The sequence below is a fragment of the Photinus pyralis genome, unplaced genomic scaffold (assembly GCF_008802855.1).
Source record: "Photinus pyralis isolate 1611_PpyrPB1 unplaced genomic scaffold, Ppyr1.3 Ppyr1.4_LG2, whole genome shotgun sequence".
In the NCBI taxonomy this organism is placed as follows: Eukaryota; Metazoa; Arthropoda; class Insecta; order Coleoptera; family Lampyridae; genus Photinus; species Photinus pyralis.
Genome location: NW_022170403.1, coordinates 1,517,044 through 1,535,997, shown reverse-complemented (window position 1 = coordinate 1,535,997; position 18,954 = coordinate 1,517,044). Strand labels below are relative to the sequence as shown.

General features: G+C 36.9%; 2 protein-coding genes and 1 long non-coding RNA gene across 3 annotated transcripts in view; 1 reads left to right on the top strand and 2 right to left on the bottom strand.

Moving 5' to 3' along the window:
• Nucleotides 1-5,778: 5,778 nt before the first annotated feature.
• LOC116164904 (transducin-like enhancer protein 3-B) overlaps nucleotides 5,779-18,954 on the bottom strand; it is a 32,298-nt gene continuing 19,122 nt past the window's right edge. The window contains exons 4-6 of the mRNA XM_031479151.1: nucleotides 16,477-16,614; nucleotides 6,639-6,876; nucleotides 5,779-5,837 (exon numbers count right to left, since the gene is read on the bottom strand). Of these exons, the coding sequence (XP_031335011.1) occupies nucleotides 5,794-5,837; nucleotides 6,639-6,876; nucleotides 16,477-16,614 (420 nt within the window). The 3' untranslated portion in view covers nucleotides 5,779-5,793. The remainder of the gene's footprint in view (nucleotides 5,838-6,638; nucleotides 6,877-16,476; nucleotides 16,615-18,954) is intronic.
• On the top strand, nucleotides 11,522-13,032 carry LOC116164905. Its single transcript, XR_004144027.1, has 4 exons — nucleotides 11,522-12,510; nucleotides 12,556-12,703; nucleotides 12,753-12,843; nucleotides 12,893-13,032. It is a non-coding gene; the product is annotated as an uncharacterized LOC116164905 (long non-coding RNA).
• On the bottom strand, nucleotides 13,178-14,119 carry LOC116164903. Its single transcript, XM_031479149.1, has 2 exons — nucleotides 13,880-14,119; nucleotides 13,178-13,822 (listed from the first exon to the last, which is right to left on the bottom strand). Exons 1-2 carry the CDS (start codon nucleotides 14,057-14,059, stop codon nucleotides 13,178-13,180), a joined length of 825 nt encoding a protein of 274 aa, XP_031335009.1. The 5' UTR covers nucleotides 14,060-14,119.

Genomic DNA, 18,954 nt, shown 5'->3' with positions numbered 1-18,954 from the left:
TTTCCGTGTCGTGAAAGAAGCATCGAATCTATAATGAAAACGTACCATCACAGCTTTGTTTGCATTTAAACATAATTTATTTGCATTGAATCACTGGCTTGAACCCCCTTGCATCTCTTGTCTCTTGAATAGATCTACAGAATGCTTCAGCGAACAGCTTATTGTTACAGAATGAGTTCATGAAACAAGCAAGATCCTCGATATAGATCAAACAGAGGACAGAACCTAAAACCGAACCTTGAGGCACCCCGTGTAGCATAGATGTTGACTCTGATTTGATGATATTAATAGTTACATACTGGAGTCGTTCTAATAGAAAATATTTAACTAAATCTAGAGAAATCTTGAGCAATTTATTAAGATAGTATATGAGACACAAGGGCACAATCAAAGGCACTTATAAGGACAAAGTTCCATGCGCATGTCAACAAATCGGGGTTCATGGAATGCCTTGTAGGTATAGTTTTATCTTTCATATTTATCGTGCTATCTGCGTAAGTAACTTGCTTGTGAGATGAGTTTGACGCTATTCACGCAAATAAATTCCAAAACATTTGAAGTATGAAAAAGATGGGAACGAGAGGTCGTTCAAAGACATATGAAAAACGGAATGTGCCCTTTAAACCTCATGAAAAATGTCCACTAAACGTGAACACTAACCTGAAGATAAAATGAAATTATAAGTTAATATGGAGGCACCAACCTAAAAGAAATTTATGTAGGGTTCACTGTAAACCATATCCAAATCAGGTTGTACCTACTCTCTATTTTAAGGGGAATGTAACTTATTAATTTATTTCTTAGCTTCAATTTACCACATATTCATCAATGTTAAGTTTGATGTTTTAAGTATTTGTCGTTCTCCTTACGTACACAGCAAGACATATTCTAATCCAATATAAAACAAACAAAAATGTATAAGTATCGATTTATCATCAAATAACCGTGGGAGTAAAGTTGAAAAATAAAAGTTTATACGGCAAACGTACTAATGGAGTGTTAGAAAATGGTGCAAAGTTGAATAACTAATAGATTATTAATGTCTCGTAAAAAGAATCAATTTCACCTGCATGAATAGTTTTTGATGTCAGTAAATGATTATTAAACATTTAGGAAACACTAAGATCTAATATATTGCAGAAAGTCATAATTAAATTGGTAGTTTCAAATCGGAAAGTTAAATTCTAATTACCGCAGCATTAAGGGTTGCTAACAGTCAACGACACTGAGAGTCGATATTAATTATTCGATGGCCTCAATTGAAAACCGTCTGTGCTAGCTAGTGAGTGAGGGTTGTGTTTATGTGGTACGCCCTATCCCTTAATCTCTCTCAATTACCCCGAGCGGACTTGCCTGCTTCCAGGCAACCCCATTTCCACATCCCTTTGAATATCTGTGTTATTTCTAGGAGTTGCTCCGCTGCTAAACCATGTTCTTTATTAGTTTGTAATGTCGTTATTTCTAATTAACTCTCCTCCGCACATAGTTACCGTATTTAGTTAGTAATCAACTTCAAAGACCGAATTTAGTTAGTGCCGGTTAATTTAATGATTTTTATACTGTATCGGTAGAATTAAAGCTGAATTAATCGAGCGTGATATAGATGAAAGAATAGCTTCCACAAACGCGCTGATTAGAATCGTTTTACTCTTGATTAATTTCTCGCAAGTAGGTACTTAAATTTAATCGACAGTAAATTTACGTTATAAAAAGCAAAGCACTTCTACAAATTAATCACTAATATAATATAACGCAACGTAATTTGGTATAAGAACAGACGTGCAACTCAAATTAATCCGGTGGGACTTAGTTGAGCCACTCTCATCCCCGATTCCAACGTAAGCATTCTCCGACGTTAAATTACACCCTTAATATTATAATCCTATTTCACTTTACAGCAGTGTATTTTTCTCCATCCCATTATTGATTTCACATTTACTTCGTCACTTCGGAACATAATCCTCTCTAGTTAACACATCTCCAAAATTCAGAATACTAATGAATAAAACCCTTACGCTTTGTGAACATAATTGACATTTGTGGTAGAAACTTGCGAAGGGGTGATATCTGGTGCTAGTATCATCTCCCTCGAAATGTTGTTCAACCAATAGGCTTTGCAAGTTACAATGAAAACCACAGATACACTGCTGTATGTTGTGGTAAAGAGTAAATTTGGCTTTTATTATAAACGCGAACAGAATTTAAATTATAAACAATATCACCTAATGGCTTTATAGCATGAACAGGTAGATATTTCCCATTTTGAATGGTTAGCTTTAGCGGGATTAAATTATTATAAATGTATTTTGAAACTTTTAACATTTTATCGCGGCTTTCATGTTCCAGTTAAACTTCTTTAACCTCTTTTCATATGGCATGTACCATATCGATCAATCATAAATCAAGATTTAGAATCAATTTACTTTATTTGTATTTTTAATCAAACGCATCACGAATTTAGCGGTAAGTAAACGTGGAAAAAAATAGCAATTCGATAGTTTGTAAGTTAAATGTAGAACCGAAAAAGTGCAAAACATTTTTTAATTTACCGAGAAGACATGAGTGCACTTTAGGAAAAGCCTCGAAAGGCGCTGCAAAACTTACGGTTATAAAAGTAGTCTCAAAGTGTTTTTCACAGATTTTTCTCTCATGTAAGGCTCGGGAAACCACTTAAGGCGCGCGTTCACTGAGGCGAAGCGGACGCGACGTATGTGCGTTCTCATTCGAACAAGTGGATCGTCGTAGGGCAGCAGTTTTATCGAGTGGAAAATGAGCTACAGTGAATCAGAAACCGTTGTAATTAGTTGCTTGCTAACTGAATATGTAGTGCAGGTAAGTAGAGAAAAAAATATTGTTGCCAACATTCCACAAATCTCGATACATATCGAGGCGCCATGAAAAATTAGTCATCGGCGAAGAACGAAGGTGGGTGTGACGTAATCTTTCCGAGAAATATGACGTTTTTGTTCGAGAACGTTTTATAATCACTTATATGGAATAAACTAGACGAGCGTTTTTTCCACAGTGCTCCGCTTTGGTTCCGTTGGCGTGAGCGGATGAAATAAACCGGGCGCGTGTGTTCGCTGCAAAATAACTCTCATTAGCGTTTATTTTCTGAACTTTCCGCAGCGATAATATCCCTACCGTGAAGTTCAGGGCCGGCACTTCTTTATTTTGACGTGTGGTGCTCTACGCCCAGAAGAAACGATTTTGAAATTCAATGTTTTTATTAATTGGATTAGGAGGAGTAAACGGGGGATAAAAAGAGAAAATAGAATAAACAATATATTGCACATCTCATTACATTGCCATCGAAACAGTAGAAGAACGTTGCGCAGATCGCGAAATCCACTCCTTCATCAGGGGTTTTAAATCCAACGCCGCAGTATAATCCCGATGTACATGGAGAACGGCTACATGATTGAGTATCTTGCCTTAAATTCGAACGCAAATAGGTCTTCAGCCTGCGAAGTGCAGAAAAAGATCTTTCTGCCGTACAAGTCGAAGCAGGGATGGTAAGAAAAGAATGTGTCGTTTGTTGCGCGTGTAGTGCTAAGCACCACCACTTTGTTTTCCGTCTGGTGCTCGAGCCTTTGCGCACTACTGGAATTGCCGGCGCTGGTGAAGTTGCAATGGTAGCGGAAATTACGCAGCGTGTCGTTCGCTGTACAACAAACGCCCGTCTAGTTTCGTACTATTACATTAAGCGCAATGGAAATAATAGTATTTTACGGCGTCTGTTGCGTCCGACGCGTCCGTTCCGTCTCAGTGAACGCGCACCTTAAGCTGTTGAAGATGCTTTAGGCTTTCGAGAGCTTTCTAAAGGTCGCATGAGATTCATAAGTGCTTCTCAGAAACTCATTAGGCTCTTCCAATACTGTCCAGACCATTTTCAACGAAATAGTGCGTAGCCAGTTCCACGAACAAGATACCCATGACACTCTACAGAAAAGATTTAGGTTTTGAAGACCTAAAATGCTTTAGGAAAGGACGATAATGTACTGAAAAATATTTAAAAAACCATAGAAAGGCTTCAGACACGTTTCCGCTAAAGACTAGAATATTTTGGAAAGGCGTTGAATACTTCTGGGAAAGGCTTCTAGACGACTGCAAAAATTTTTGCCTTTTCCATAGCTCTGTGGCGCCTTCTCAGTGTTTCTTTCGTGTTTGGGAGAGTTGAATCCCTTCTCGGGGCTTCCTAGTCGTCCTCCAGTACCGCTTTAGAAATTTGTATGTTCTCTCCAGAACTTTGTACTCTGTTAGAGCTTTCATTTTCTAACGTGCTTTAGAATTATCTACCTCTGGAGAAAGCAAGGCAAGTTATTCGGAGTAATCACTCACTACAAACGTTTATAGCGTATTTTCAAGCCTTTTATCCCCTTCTCGCGTCCTTTTAGACCCTTTTCTGAGTTGAGCAAAAAATGTGGTCAAAGAAAATACGGAGAATGGCCTAAGGAGCTCTAAAATTGGGCAAAATGTTTAAGCAGTACCCAAAGTCATTGCCTGGTATAAAGCTTTAGAAACAGCATACCAGATTCTAAGAAAGCGAAGGAGTATGCTCTGGAAAAATGATATAAAGGTATAGAAAGCTATAATTTTATTACTTAAAGTCCCCGCATTTCGTATATTCTATAGCATTTTCTTCCGATTATTAAAAATAATAAAACCATTAGGAGCACTGCAAGAGTTACAACCCCCGTAAGCGAGGATTGCTATACATGTAAGCGTGAATTTTCTAAATAATTTTAAACCGAATACGAGCTTTATTTCTAGATGGCAATTGGGAGGTTGCTCATAGATCATATAAACATAATGTACTATGCATGTATGTAAGTGTGTTAGTTACAACGTTTGCAGTCGAGGATTGCTATAAAATGTAAGTGTGACGAAAAATGTGTAACTTTATGACTTTTATGCTATAACAATTCCAATTTCCACTAATTAACGGCTTTTGTATACAGTGATGTTTATTAAGAAGTAGACATAGGGATTTATGGGAGTAGATGATGTCATATTAATTAATTTGAATGTTGTTGTTTTGACTTCACAGCGAATAATTCTCATACGCTCCTTAAAGTACACTACCTATCAGCTCTTTCTTCATTTGATTACACCGCACACGAACAAAAAATACAACTGCGGAAGCCAAAGCAACAATATTCAAATTAATTAATATGTCATACGAGACGTAGGGAAAAACAATACACATAAATCGCTATGTCTACTTCTTAATAAATATCACCGTATATGAATAACTTATCCTACAGGTATGAAATTGTTCATCGTTTCAATCCGTAGATGGACTGTAGTTTTACATTATTTACCTAAATAAAAAGTAAACAAAAGCTTGCAACTACTTGATATTAAGTCAAGTAACACGATTTTAAGTAAGTAGATTTTCAAGTCAAGTAATATACAAAATCATCACGCTACTTGATGAATCATTACATGAAAGATAAAATTTGTTATAAAATTTCGTAATTTGAAAACGGGATAGGATTAACTTTAACATTTTCACCATAATGAGATAATGACCGTGCTACTTTTATTATTTACTTAACAATGTAGTAGCTTTTTATGATCCCTTATCTTTTTTATATTACTAATATTAGCTGATAGAATTTGAACCATTGTCGATTTGACATGTTTCTTGGTGCATATCTAATTAATTTGTGATCAAATGCATCTGATCATTTTAGGTATTTAACTCACTCAAAATGATAGCAAAATGACTTACTGGTAACTTGTGTAGCGTGTTAAACGATCTTTTAATGGTATTTAATTATAAATAAGTTAACTGACTATACTTACGTGTCTTTCTTCCGCAGAATTAATACCTGCAGTAGTCACGACGACGGCATTAAGCATCCCCACCAGAAGAAGGAAACGAGAACATAAAACAAACAAAAACAAATTAATTGAAATAAAACATAGCACTGCATGTCTTTTGCATAATAACCAAATTACATTATGCAGCTGTTTAGTAATACCTACAACTGAATTTAATTCTCCCTCCGTATAAAAGCGTGTAATACAACACGCCCTCAAAAATTTTAAGAAAGTATTAATCGAAATTAACTCTAAATTTTCATTTGAAATCATTACATTTGCGTACCGTAATTCTGTCTACAGAATTAAAGGGAATTTATAATTAACTAAGACCGATTAATTGTTAAAGTATAAAGTTACGTTGCTAAATAAATGTACCCAATTCGGAAAATCGTTAATGCTTCAAAGCGACAGATTTCGATTTAAAAAAAGGAAACCGTTAAAGATTGTTGAAGAACAAACATTAAAATAGAAGGTGGAAATTAAACTTACCCAAGTGGAACGAACCCTCAGTAAAAACGAACGAAAATGCCGAATACATATTTAGTACTTTGGAGTAGACGGCAGCGACGTTCTTTGAAATGGAAATTAAATCTCGAGGGCGTTGCATCCCCTAAGGTATTTAAAATAACGAGGGTGCATTTCGAAGAGAATTTTCGCGAGAAACTTTTTGCTAGTAACGGGGACATCTTGTACTTATTTACAAGCACCTTTCAACTTTTATGGTATAGTGTCGGAATTAACAGGGGATTTTCTTTTCCAAGATTACTTTTTAATTAATAATTTCGTTTTACTGCGAAAATACTAACCGCTGTTGGATTTTCCGTCGTCGGATCGATGTAGATCGGGCTTCGATGCTAACATTGAAAGTGGGTGTTGTCCGTGTGCGCCCAACGCTCCCGTTAATCCCAAAAGGCTAGCGGCTGCACTTGGCGGCGCCCCGGCAAGACTCGGATGTGGCATCATTGGTATTGGGGGTGCAGCATGAGCGGGTAGTTGCTGAGCGTGCATTTGCTGAAGAAGCCTCGGCAGATCGGGCCTTTGTTGCTGAAACATAAATCATAATTCAATTTTAGTGAATCAAATTCGCGTCTTCCGTTCCCCTTTTATTATAGCGGTGACAGAGTGACCGGCAAATGATTTTAAAATTGATAGCAGTATCGGTTGATTTGAAACAACATTCTGTAATTGGTTTCGATTTTATAAGCATTAATCAAATACATTCAAATATTGAGCGACTGAATCCCATTAGCATCCAGTATGTTCGACCCTTCTCATGAGATAAAGGACTTTTTAATCTAAAAAGTTGGCGGTGCGTCGCTGGAGCTGAATGCTAATTAGATTATAATGCTCCCCTTTGTCGGAGCTCTTTGTAATGGCATTATATGGCTTATCTTTTTGTCGTTTTATGTTGCGGAGTTTGCGATCCCAGTGAACTAGATTTTAACTATTCACTAGCGACGACTTAAACTCATTTATGATTTTATGACGCAGTCCGCCATTCGAGACTAATTTAGTTACTTCCAATGTCAATTAATACATTTCGCAAGAGATAGTGCTTCATTTCATTTACGTATACTAGTCATTAATTAATTATTTAGCGCTAATTACGGAGGAATCTCAAGATCGTCGCCTAGTGTTGTAATTTGTTAGATGACGCCCCAGTTGAGGGTTAAAGGACTCGCACAGGCTGCAAATGTAGTGTAAACACAAGTTCAACTTTAAATTGAGCGAAATGAATCTCAGACACGTGACAAGAAGTTATATTTTTGTAGGGGTGGAAATGCTTTCGACCAACTATGTTTTCTCATTTTGGATCCGAAATATTTCCTAACATTTGTTTGGTTTACTGCGGCAGCCATTATTTAAGATACCGACTTGCAAATTGATTTCTTCCAACGGTGCTTTTCTCAGATGATTTTCTACGGTTAGGATTTAAGGATTTGATTATAATTAATTTCCCGTTTTAGAAATTTCGGAAGATTAATCAGAGGTATCGTTTTTACAGAAGGTCTCAGAATTACAAATACCTACTTAAGTGAATGTCTTACAATCGTAACTCAAAGGAAAAGCAAAAAAGTTTACGTAAAAATTATCAATAGCGGCTGAGTGGAATTGCAAATCATGACACGTTTGGGTTTCCCAAGTGAAGCCTCAACTATACAAACAAGCAAATATTTATCGCTTTAATTTTATTTTGATTAATAATTAAAGCATATAATTAGCAATATGTGCGAACGTAGGTGGTGGGTAGGAAAACTCGAGAACAAGCTTGTTAACCGAGTACGAAGCTGCGAACTACAAGCGTTACAGAATGAAGGGCCTAATTATTGGTAAACACATGCTCGTACATCCTCCGAGAATTCAAGGTGGAAGCAAGATCAACTTCTCATTACACTAAAACGGATTACCTACTACACGATCATTATGCAGGAATGCAATAGCAGTTTGGATAATTAAATGAACAATAAAGGCATGCAAAGAAACGTCACGATAACAAAACATAAGAGCTTCAACGAAATGACAGTGCTTTATTCGTCCAATAATTGCTGCAAATTGTGTGCCTCAATTTCACGATTTCACGACAGAATACATAGCTTCATTGTACCAAAACATCAGAATCACACAAATATCATTTGGTTCAATTTTGTCGTAAGTGTAAGAACATAATGATTGATTTGTTTGTCTGATCAACGCCCGTTTTTCAACACGCAACAAAAAAGGTAGATTTCCTAGGACCGCTGAAATTTCGCGTGCGTGAAGGTAGCCAGTACACGATAGCCAGTACGCGCCAGTACATCAGTACTCTGTAGTACCGTTTGAGTACTATCTTAAAACGACTGCAAAAATTTACTACCTATGATGGACGCCGATATTTTTATGTACTGATGGCTGGCGGGATTTGGAAGCTAGCCAGTACACTGGATATCGATAACCCGCACATTAATATACAATGGTACTATCGAGGGTACTATTTAGTACTTCTTGGGTACTGAATACATACACAATCAGTTTCTTGGTACCTTTAAGAGTTGCCTTGTACTGGCTACTGTCCAAATTCCGCTAGCCAGTACTCGAGAAATTGATAACCAGGATATAAACAAACAGCAGTACCATTTAGTACTGGCTACCTTCCAAATCTCGATAGCCAGTACAGTGGATATTGATGTACGGGACATAAACAAGCGATAGTACGATATCGTACTTCCTATGTAGCAAATATATATCCAATCAACTGAGTGGTACTTTTAAGGATTACCTTGTACTGGCCACCGTCCATAGCCAGTACACGGAAAATTAATAACCAGGGTATAAGCAAACAGCAGTACTATTTAGTACTGAGCAGTACTATTTAGCACTGCTCATGACTGATTCAACGTGCGGTTCATTTTTTAGATACCTAGCATTACACTAGTACTGTCTACCGTCTAAATCTCGCTAGCCAGTACAGGGCTGTCGAGTCGCCTTTGGAAGTTCAAGTTAAGTACGATTTTCCATGTAAACAAAAATTCCAAAGGCGACTAGACAGCAACGCGCGGCTGTGAAATTTTGTTTCCTATTGGTGGAAATCGGTCGCGGAAACTAGTGGAATGCTTGAGACTGTTTATGGGGATGCTGCTCTAAGTACAACCAGAGTCTACGAGTGGTTTTTACGTTTTAAAAATGGAGAAATGACAATTGAAGGCCAGCCCCGTTCAGAAAGCCCTTCAATGCCAAGAAGTGACGAAAACATCGACGCCGAACCATTGATCAAACTTTGTGAGATGTCTGGAATATCATGGAGTTCAATTCAGAAGACTTTATTAGAAGATTTGCGCATGGTTGCAGCCAAATTTGTCGCTCGCCTTCTCACAGGCGAGCAAAGGGAGCGTCGACTTCAGACATGTTTGGAGCCATACCAAATACGAAATTATCCAATCTATGCTATATACAGAAGGGCATACTTAAATTGCTGAGTATGCTTTACCGGTTTACCCTAAAGGAGTGTTCGTAAATGCAGCAAAGACTATTATTCATCTTGGTAGTGCGGAGTGATTCCCCACAAACAATCTCCCCTTTTTCCAACAATAAGAAATATATTATAACAGATTTAATTTTTCAAGTACATATAAATTATTATTGATTATCACGATACTTTTCTCTCATTTTGAAGACTTTAAACTGGATTTATTAAATACGTAAGTGGTTGCCATTTGATAATTCAATTGTAATCTCCTAATCCTAATCTCCGTTCTTTTTAGGTATTCATTTGCTTTATATGGACTTTGAATCTACTAAATGCTAATGTAAATAGTCTACATCCACGTTTAATTCGAGTTCCAGTTTTAACCTTGATGTAACTTCGACGTCTTCAAATTTCAATTTTTAAAATAATTTGCAACCTTAAACTTTAAAATTACTGTAATTGTACGGTAATTGTTTTTATTAGGTATTGACTTTTATAATTAATATACTCTATTTGTAGCCTGATGATGGTATGTTTTTGCCGAAACTAGCAGCGTTGTACGGTTTTTAAAATGTTGTTGCTCACCGATAATTTGAATTTTACAACAATTAAAGTTTTATGGGGAATGGTTTGTGTTTTGGATCTCGATCTCGAAAGAAAGTGAAAATGCAGTGTTATTCGATCAAGTTTTGTGTCAAATTGAACAAAACTGCTACACGGGTACGTAGATTTTTCTGTGTCCTCCTGAAATAAAGGAACACAGTGCAGAGTAGCACGCCAATCAATCTTCAAAGTCAAAGAAAGCTCGTATGAGCAAGTCACGTATGTAGTCCATGTTCATTGTTTTTGGAAAGGAATTGTAAAACACTAAATCTCCCCACGCATCCAAAGTTTAATGACAATTTAAAGTTGACAGGTAGTTTTTGAAGAAAAACACGACATGTTTCGGAACGTACCTCGTTCCATTATCGTTACAAAATTATTTTATCATTACATGAGTGATAGCTAAAAAACATTAAAATTAGAACTTAACTCAATCATGAGTGAAACTTACCAAGAGGAAAAAATGATGTAAAAATTAAGTTTTAGACGACACATTTAAATTTCAAAAAGTTTTTTGGTTGTTGTGTCTGAAGGACCACAAACAAACCCCAAAGCGGACCACAGCTTAACAGGAAGAAACGTCTAACAACGTGGTGTTTTTTTGTAAGACAGGTTATGTGAACATTTGAAATTACACTAGAAAAGTGGGAATTACCAACTTAAATATAGCAACTAAGATAAACAAATTACCTAGAACTAAAATTACTAAAATTTCGTACAAAACAAATCCGCAGAGAAGTCTATGATTTCATTGACTAAACCAGGGTCGTTCTTGTACTTATTAATAGTTTGTATTTCAAGCATGTTAAGCAATGAGCCTTTGTTTAAAATATGGAGAATTTGTCAATCGGAGTTGGTATTAAAGGAGTGACCCGATGAGAGGATGTGTTCAGCAAAGGCTGATTTATTCGCGCTAATCTTATTAGTTTTAATACACTGAAGGTGTTCTTTAATGCGGATAGTGAACGTCCTGTTTGGCCATATAAAAACAGTTACATGAGTGGCAATTCAGTCTATAAACCCCCGATAGGTCCAGCTTGTTTTTTAGCTATCACTCATGTAATGATAAAATAATTTTGCAACACTTGATAATGGAACGAGGTTCGTTCCGAAGCATGTCGTGTTTTTCTTCAAAAACTACCTGTCAACTTTAAATTGTCATTAAACTTTGGATGCGTGGGGAGATTAGTGTTTTACAATTCCTGATCAAGCTACCCCATTGTGAGCTATACCAACCAATTTCTTCATTGGTTTTCCGACGGCAGCGCACATGGGGTTTGTACCTGCTGGATAAACTGCCAATGGAAAATTTTACGCAGAAGTGCTCCGCTGCCTGAAGGATTGCGTCCGCACAGTTCTACTAGAGATCGATTGGATCTACACCCACGACCTGGCTCCCAGTGACTTTTTTTGTTTTCCAGCATCAAGAGAGACCAGGAAGGATGCAACTCGATCAAGTGGTTCAAGACGCTTCGACGAGGTACCTGAACAATGTTCCGATTGCAGAGTTTCAGGGGGCTTATGCCAAAAAGGCTACCAGCGTTGTATTGATGCCCAAGGGGCCTATTTTGATGGAAGTTGATTTACTGCACAAAAATGTGAAGAATTTTGAGACTAACCGCGATATTTTTCGGACACACCTCGTGTTATTTACAGGAATGCATGGCATTAGTGAAATTATCAATTCAAAGAAGAAATAAGAAGGAGCACATGCGCATGCATTACTTAGAAGAATAGTATATTCTATAACGAGTATGGAATAGAGTGTATTCCGCGCGAGTGGAAAGTTCGTCACACGAGCCGAAGGCGAGTGTGACGGTTCCACGAGCGTTGAATAGCTATTCCTTACAAGTTATAGACATAATTTTTTCTACTACTACGACGAATTGTTGCAAAATATGTAAAACAATCAGGGTTATTAGCGGTAGACAATTCACCCATTAGTAGGTCCATTGAATTGTAGGTCTGTGAGTGGTAGGTTGGTATAACAGATCCCTGTGGCATTGGCATATTTGAGCGATATTTGTCAATGACCCGTCAAGCTATGCACCGCACATGCGAAAGAAATGTGGAAGTTGCGATTTGTCTGCTTCATTTGTGTTTAGTAATCGAAATTACAAATTACTTATTAAGTAAGTAAAAGCTGTTTACTCTATGCCTTAACCTGTTCTGCTTAGTGTATCTGTATGAATCGGCCTGGCGAGTGCGATGATATGTACTTCAATGATGTATTGAAATGCAAAATGGTACGAAAAAGACGTTATGGGTGCAAATCAGAAATAAACCTCATAGCAATACTCGAACTTCGACTCGAACAATTTGTATGTAAGTATCGATGAGTGTAGGTAAGATTTTAGTGGACATTATATTTTAGGTTAGTTTTAAAACTCGCCAAGTAATACCTACGTACTGAGGAAATGTGTTCTCGATAACCAACAACTGTTAACTGGATCTGGATGTTCTTTGTATATTAATTCATTGTAGCAATATGCAACTTGACACATTTGGTTGTAGGTATACTGACGTAAGGTATCTGAACTTGGAATTTGTTAACAAATCAGAAAAACCAAGAACTAGGAAATGAAATGCAGTGTTATACATATTTCTCAGGACAAGATCAAGTTACCCTTAATGTTAATCTCGTCGATGCAAACGACCATTATTGTATTGTAACATGGTCAATCCAATTATGACGTTAAGTGTTTCAGTTTCTGTTGAGGCAGAATATTAAGCAGTTTGAATATATTTTGTGATGTGTAATTGACGAACAGTTATGGAACAAAGAACACAAATAACAATTTAATCTTGCTTATTAATAATGTTAATAGTAATAGTATTGGTGCAATTTGTAAAATTGAATGTGGGCGCATTAGAAGCCGATGTATTTTGACTTATAACCGACTGTACTGAATGGCTAGTTGACGGTCCCGGAACTGGTTCGATCACAGCATTCATAATTTTGTTGGCTATTGCGATTCTGTTATTTTCTGAATCGTCAATGTAACTCTCGGCCACCTCGGTGGACTTCCAACCGCCATGTCTTTTTAACATAGTAACATCTGCACCCGAATCCACAAGCATTGTTGCAGAGGTTCTGCGGAAGCAATGCCCAGTATACTTTTCAGGATCTGGCAGTTGCAGGTAGGTCGCCACGTCTTTAGGCATACCGCCAAATTTATTCATACCTATCACTTGTCGTGTGCAACGTCCTTTTTGGTAATTCAAAAAAAAACTTCGGCTTTCGACATTTGAAGGTCTTAAGCTGTAATATTTTTTAAATACTTCGTAAAATTCCCCCGTAATTGTGAACTTGCGTTGAACATTAGTTTTTGTATCGGGTACCCTAATTACAACTGCTCCACCTAAATCTTGTATATGATCAATTTTTAAGTTCCACAATTCGTGCTTCCGGCAAGCACCACTAATGCCAACTATAAGAGCAACCTGTAAGTGTAAAATACATATGATGTAACGAGTTTTGTTGTAGTTTTCTATAAGTACCTTTGTTGCTAGATATAAAGAGTCAGGGGCTTTTTCAATAAACGTTTTTACTTCGGTTGTTGTTAGAATTTTTGACTTTTTGGGGAGATAGCCGCTCGATTGCCTTTTTAAAAAGGCCTGCAACTTAGCGTAGCTGCTTATATCTACATTATTGTTCAAAACTAACGTAGACCTCAACATTGAATAAGTTTTCCACAATGTGGATGCTTTGATTTCTTGCGATAGTTCGCTAAAGTAAGCCAACACTACATTTTCCGAAAATGACGTGGTTTTTTTCCTAATCCTCCACTCCAAAAATTTACTGTACGTATGTTCGTACACTGCCTTGGATTTGTTGGGAAGTAAATTTTTTTTGCTTGCTCTGCTTCCGCAGTGATTTCCGGGGGAGTATTTGAAAGTTCCATATCCTCACTGCTACTCATTTTCGCGCTATCGATACTTAAAATTCAAAATCTGGCGCAAGCGTAATTAAAATTTGACAGTTTACTTATGAATTGCGATTTAGGATGTCTTATAATAGATGTCGCCACATGTGCTCATTCCATCACAAGAGTTAGAATGAAATTATTCCACTTCGGTTTAACAGAATAGGGGATATTCTGTTGTTAAAAATAAAGCAAGTATGACGTGATTCTCAGGTAGTAGTAGAAAAACCAATTTCCATTATTCTATAAGCTGTAAATACAAAAATTGTCTTATTTACTTACAACTCATACTAAAATTCTTTAAACTGCAATGAAGACTCTACTCGACGTCTTACGTAATGTTAATTAATTTGTCATAATCTAAAAGTTATAAAATCGTCACCCAAATGAAAGAGTTAGATGCTCAACTACTACGACCAAGACGGTCCGAATCCGGGTTCGAACTTCGAACATGAAAGCTTTGTTAAGTGTGTGGGAGACTGGAGAGTCTTGTTAGAGTAGTGTAAGGTGAAACAGGGACGGATTGGTCTTGGTCATATGGACACTACCCAGGAGTCTCGGTGTTGCATAAATTCCGCGATAATACCTGTGAAACCAGTGAAACATAACTCACAGTAGTTTTAAATTGATTTGATATGCTTTGGAATTGGAATATGACAAAAACCTTATGTCCAGAGAGGAATTCCAAGTTTAAAAAAAATTTCCTAGCATTGGCTATTTTGTTCAAACAGCTTTTGACTTGTTATCAAGTAATACTAAGCGAATTGGTACGGCTAAATACTGTAGAGCAGAATCAAAATACCTCATCTGCAAATTGAAATAAAGCAAAATATATAAAAGCTGCTAAAGCTAATTGGGTTAAATAACATTTCAAAACAATGAACAGTTGGGGAAACATTAAGATAGGAGCGTACCTAGTCACTGATGATTTGTTTAAAAGAAAAAAACAATATTCGGGCAACAAGAATTCTCACTTTTAACTTTTTATTTGTTCAGTTGTAGGTATATGACGTAAAGCTTTACAATCAATAGAGACAATCTGGGTAACTATCTGACAGTTTAGAAAAAGTGGTACTTGATGACTGAGGACCGATAGTTGCCACATAAAGGTAAAAGGTCAGTAGCAAGCAATAAATAGTGCCAGGCCAGGTGCTGTAGAGCGCAAAACATAAATTTCCGCAGTGCTGATGCAAGGAAAAATTGCACTTCCAACATCTCTGGTGGAAACATCTACACCACAAAAATTAATATTTTCGTATGAAATTATTAGACGAGGGGAAATGCTAAAGCTAATTGGGTTAAATAACATTTCAAAACAATGAACAGTTGGGGAAACATTAAGATAGGAGAAAGGCTGTTTACTTAACAAATAAGCGCCTTCTTAATGAGCGATGTGCTAAACAACCATTTTAACGGCAACGTATGCTATTTAAACAGTTTACCGACTTACCCCATTAGGAGTTCACCTTTGCTGTATTTGTCTTTCATTTCTAAAGTTGCAGAGCTATGTTAGATAACTTAAATAAACTTTAAACTAGCTATTTACACTTTACTGAACTTTTTAGAAACATATTTATTCAAGTGTATACGTTAAACTTTCGGAATAAAAATCCATAATTCTTGCAAAGTGCAAAATTGCATTACACATATAAGTTTTAGGAGTATGGAAGTTGCACAATGCGCTGCAGTAATAAAATACGAATTTACCTTTCTCCGGAAATATTTTGTATTTTCAACAAAGTAGTGGTCTATTATGCGTTGCAAATTCATCTAGCACTAGCAATTCATCTACATATATAAAACTGAGGCGACACTATGGAGAACTATGGGAATGTGGAATGAAAAGCTTGATATAAAGCTGGAGAAAAGAAATGATCCAAGAGTACAATTCAAATTCATTCTATGCATATAAAAATTAAAATAATTAGGGCGTTATTATTGCAAAGAACGGATAAATTTTTAAATTACTTCTACGGAGCCTGCATTTGCATAAAACAAATATATTTAAAAAAAACTGGTAAAATCTGCCAATTTCGTTATTCGCATCCGAGTAAATTGAAAACCTCTAAAAACTAATTAACTTTGAACTGATCCCCGGTACCAGAATATATTAGAAGCTGGCGAAATGAAAATTCGATTACAACTTGAAATTATTAAGAAAAAGCTACTCACCCCAATAATTGCATTTAATTCCGTCATAGTCACTTGCTTCGCTCGTTCAACAGCGGTCGCCACTTGCTGCTGGTGTTCTTGCGAGAGAAAGGGAAGAATTTGGGCAATTATAGCGTTGAGTCTCTTCGCTATTTCGGTCTGAAAAAACATTGCACGGTTAGTATGCTGCTATTATCGGTAAACTTCGTGTAAAAATACAATGCAAAATGAAATACAAGGTAAATATTTCCAGAATGGGAGTAACGAATTACAGTAGGAAAGCGGAGTTGATATCGAACCCTTTTTTTATGCAGTGGTTCACACAAGTTCTAGCTTGTTAAACTTTTTGCCTCTCGTTTTTGCTGACGAGTGTTTTCTGTGTGTAAACATTGTGTTCGTGCTGTTTATTCTTCCACTTCGATGGAAGTTTAACTTACGTTCCCTCTACTTTTCAGTGCTCCAATAACTCTTCCTGTAGTTTACAGAACAATCAAATCAATTTTCTTGTATCTCCGCGTCTTTACAGTTCAACAATTTCTTTCAATTATTGGAAATATGGGTATACGTCGAGAGTAACTAGACGAAATATGCAATATTTTACGTTTTCTGTTATTATGTAGATTTTAATAAACTCAATCCCAGCTTTGGATACAATCGTTCCCGGCTGGAATAAGAAAGAAAATGAGTTTTTTAAATGAAGTCGTAGACTACGACAGGAGTTTTTGTTTAAATTTTTGTAATAAGGCTACTGGTAGGCGTCATTTTCTTGGAAACTGCGAATTGAGATATAACATCGCGTTAGCGGAATGCAAAGTCAATGGGATAGTAAGATGCGAATCGCGATTCGCGATTACGTCTTTGCCTAGGCACATGGTTAACTGCAGGGGTAAAACTTATTCCGGCGGAGGCATTTGGTTTAGTGCACGTTTGATAGAAGTTGATTTAAATATATGACGTACTAAAATCACGAAGATCACTAACTTCCATCAGAAGAGGTCGTGTTTTCGGTTCTATCATGGGATGTTGCTTTATAAAAAAGAATAAAATATTGTTGTAAAAATGTAAGGTTTACAACCTTTGTGTTGGTCAAAGGAAGAGGGAATTTGGAGTACTTATCCAGGTGCTACTCGTATTCTTGTTTTTTCCGATATGTGATGATCGGGTAGGAATGAGGTGTCTTCTAAATTTAAATAGTACATATTTATAATTTAAGGTGAAAGTGTGAATTTATTTATTGTTTTTTTTTGGTGCATTTCTTCAAATTTATTTGTAAAAAGGTAGCTTTTAATTTCACTTGTTGGCGCGTAGAATAACGCTACAATTTTAGAGACGGTGCTACATGATGTGGGATCTCCGACATCTGGGCGCCATCCCCGAGCGTGTTGATTTGAAAGTGGTGATTTTTCAGTTTTTTCCCACCTTCTTCCACAGTTTTGGTCCGATTGTTTTCAAATTGATGTCGTTGGAAAGATTTTGTAAACGCACACAACTCCTGCGTGAGGGAATTTTGTTTTTTTTCCAGGAACCCAAAAGTTTCTTAGAGTTCGAATCGTGGTCTCTCTTTCTCATGTCGCCATTTCGCCAATAGAAGCTCGAACTATGAAAAGTGCCCCAGTCCTATTTTGTGGAGAGTTTTTAGCGAAATCCAACAAAATGCGAATTGCAGATAAACGGGAAGTCGGAAGCGGGTACTGATAAAAGGAACTTGGTTGCCCCCGACAAGATCTTACTGATGGCGGAGTCAAAACTTAAAACGTGAGTTGCTGGTGAACGGGACGTCTCAAGAGGGTACCGAGCTAGAGCATATGGTAGCCCCTCAAGAGATCTTACGGGTGATGGAGTCAAAAGTGGTTAATAGAATACTGATCTACCACACAAAAATGTGCGGAAGTACCTTCAATCTCACAGGAGGACTTTGATACTTGTTTTCATTTTAGAGCCACAATGCAAATTTAAATATTTCTTCTTTGAACAGTGTTTTAATAGACTTTGATTGAGCCAGTGGCGTAACACATACAATTCAGAATGTTTCAAAAATTCATTCATTCTTACCCAGGGGAGAAACATTAACCAGTTGTAATCTGAACCGTTCATGCAAGTATTAGGTGTATTATATTCCTGACGAATCTACTATTGATGATGAGGGCCTATGGTTGGTCCTGCATACCGAAGTTATCAACAAGTTGGAAAGTACTCGATGCGTTTTTAGCAAACTCATTTTATACTACAGTTAGACAATTAGACCGAACAGCCAAAGTGAATATACAATGTGTCCCAGATCGCGTGGGATTGCATGGGTAACTTTCTTATTGTTCAAGATAGAGGAAGTTACCCGTTCTTCGGTCAAACAGAGAAGACAGCGATGTCGCATCAAGCGACGGTTGTACCGTACTCGACCGTGATCGGCACATATGTGAAGGAAAAGTCGCGAATACTGTCGATACGGTACTTACCTAATAGTGCGCAACTCTCTTGTTAATTCCAATCTAAAATTCTCAC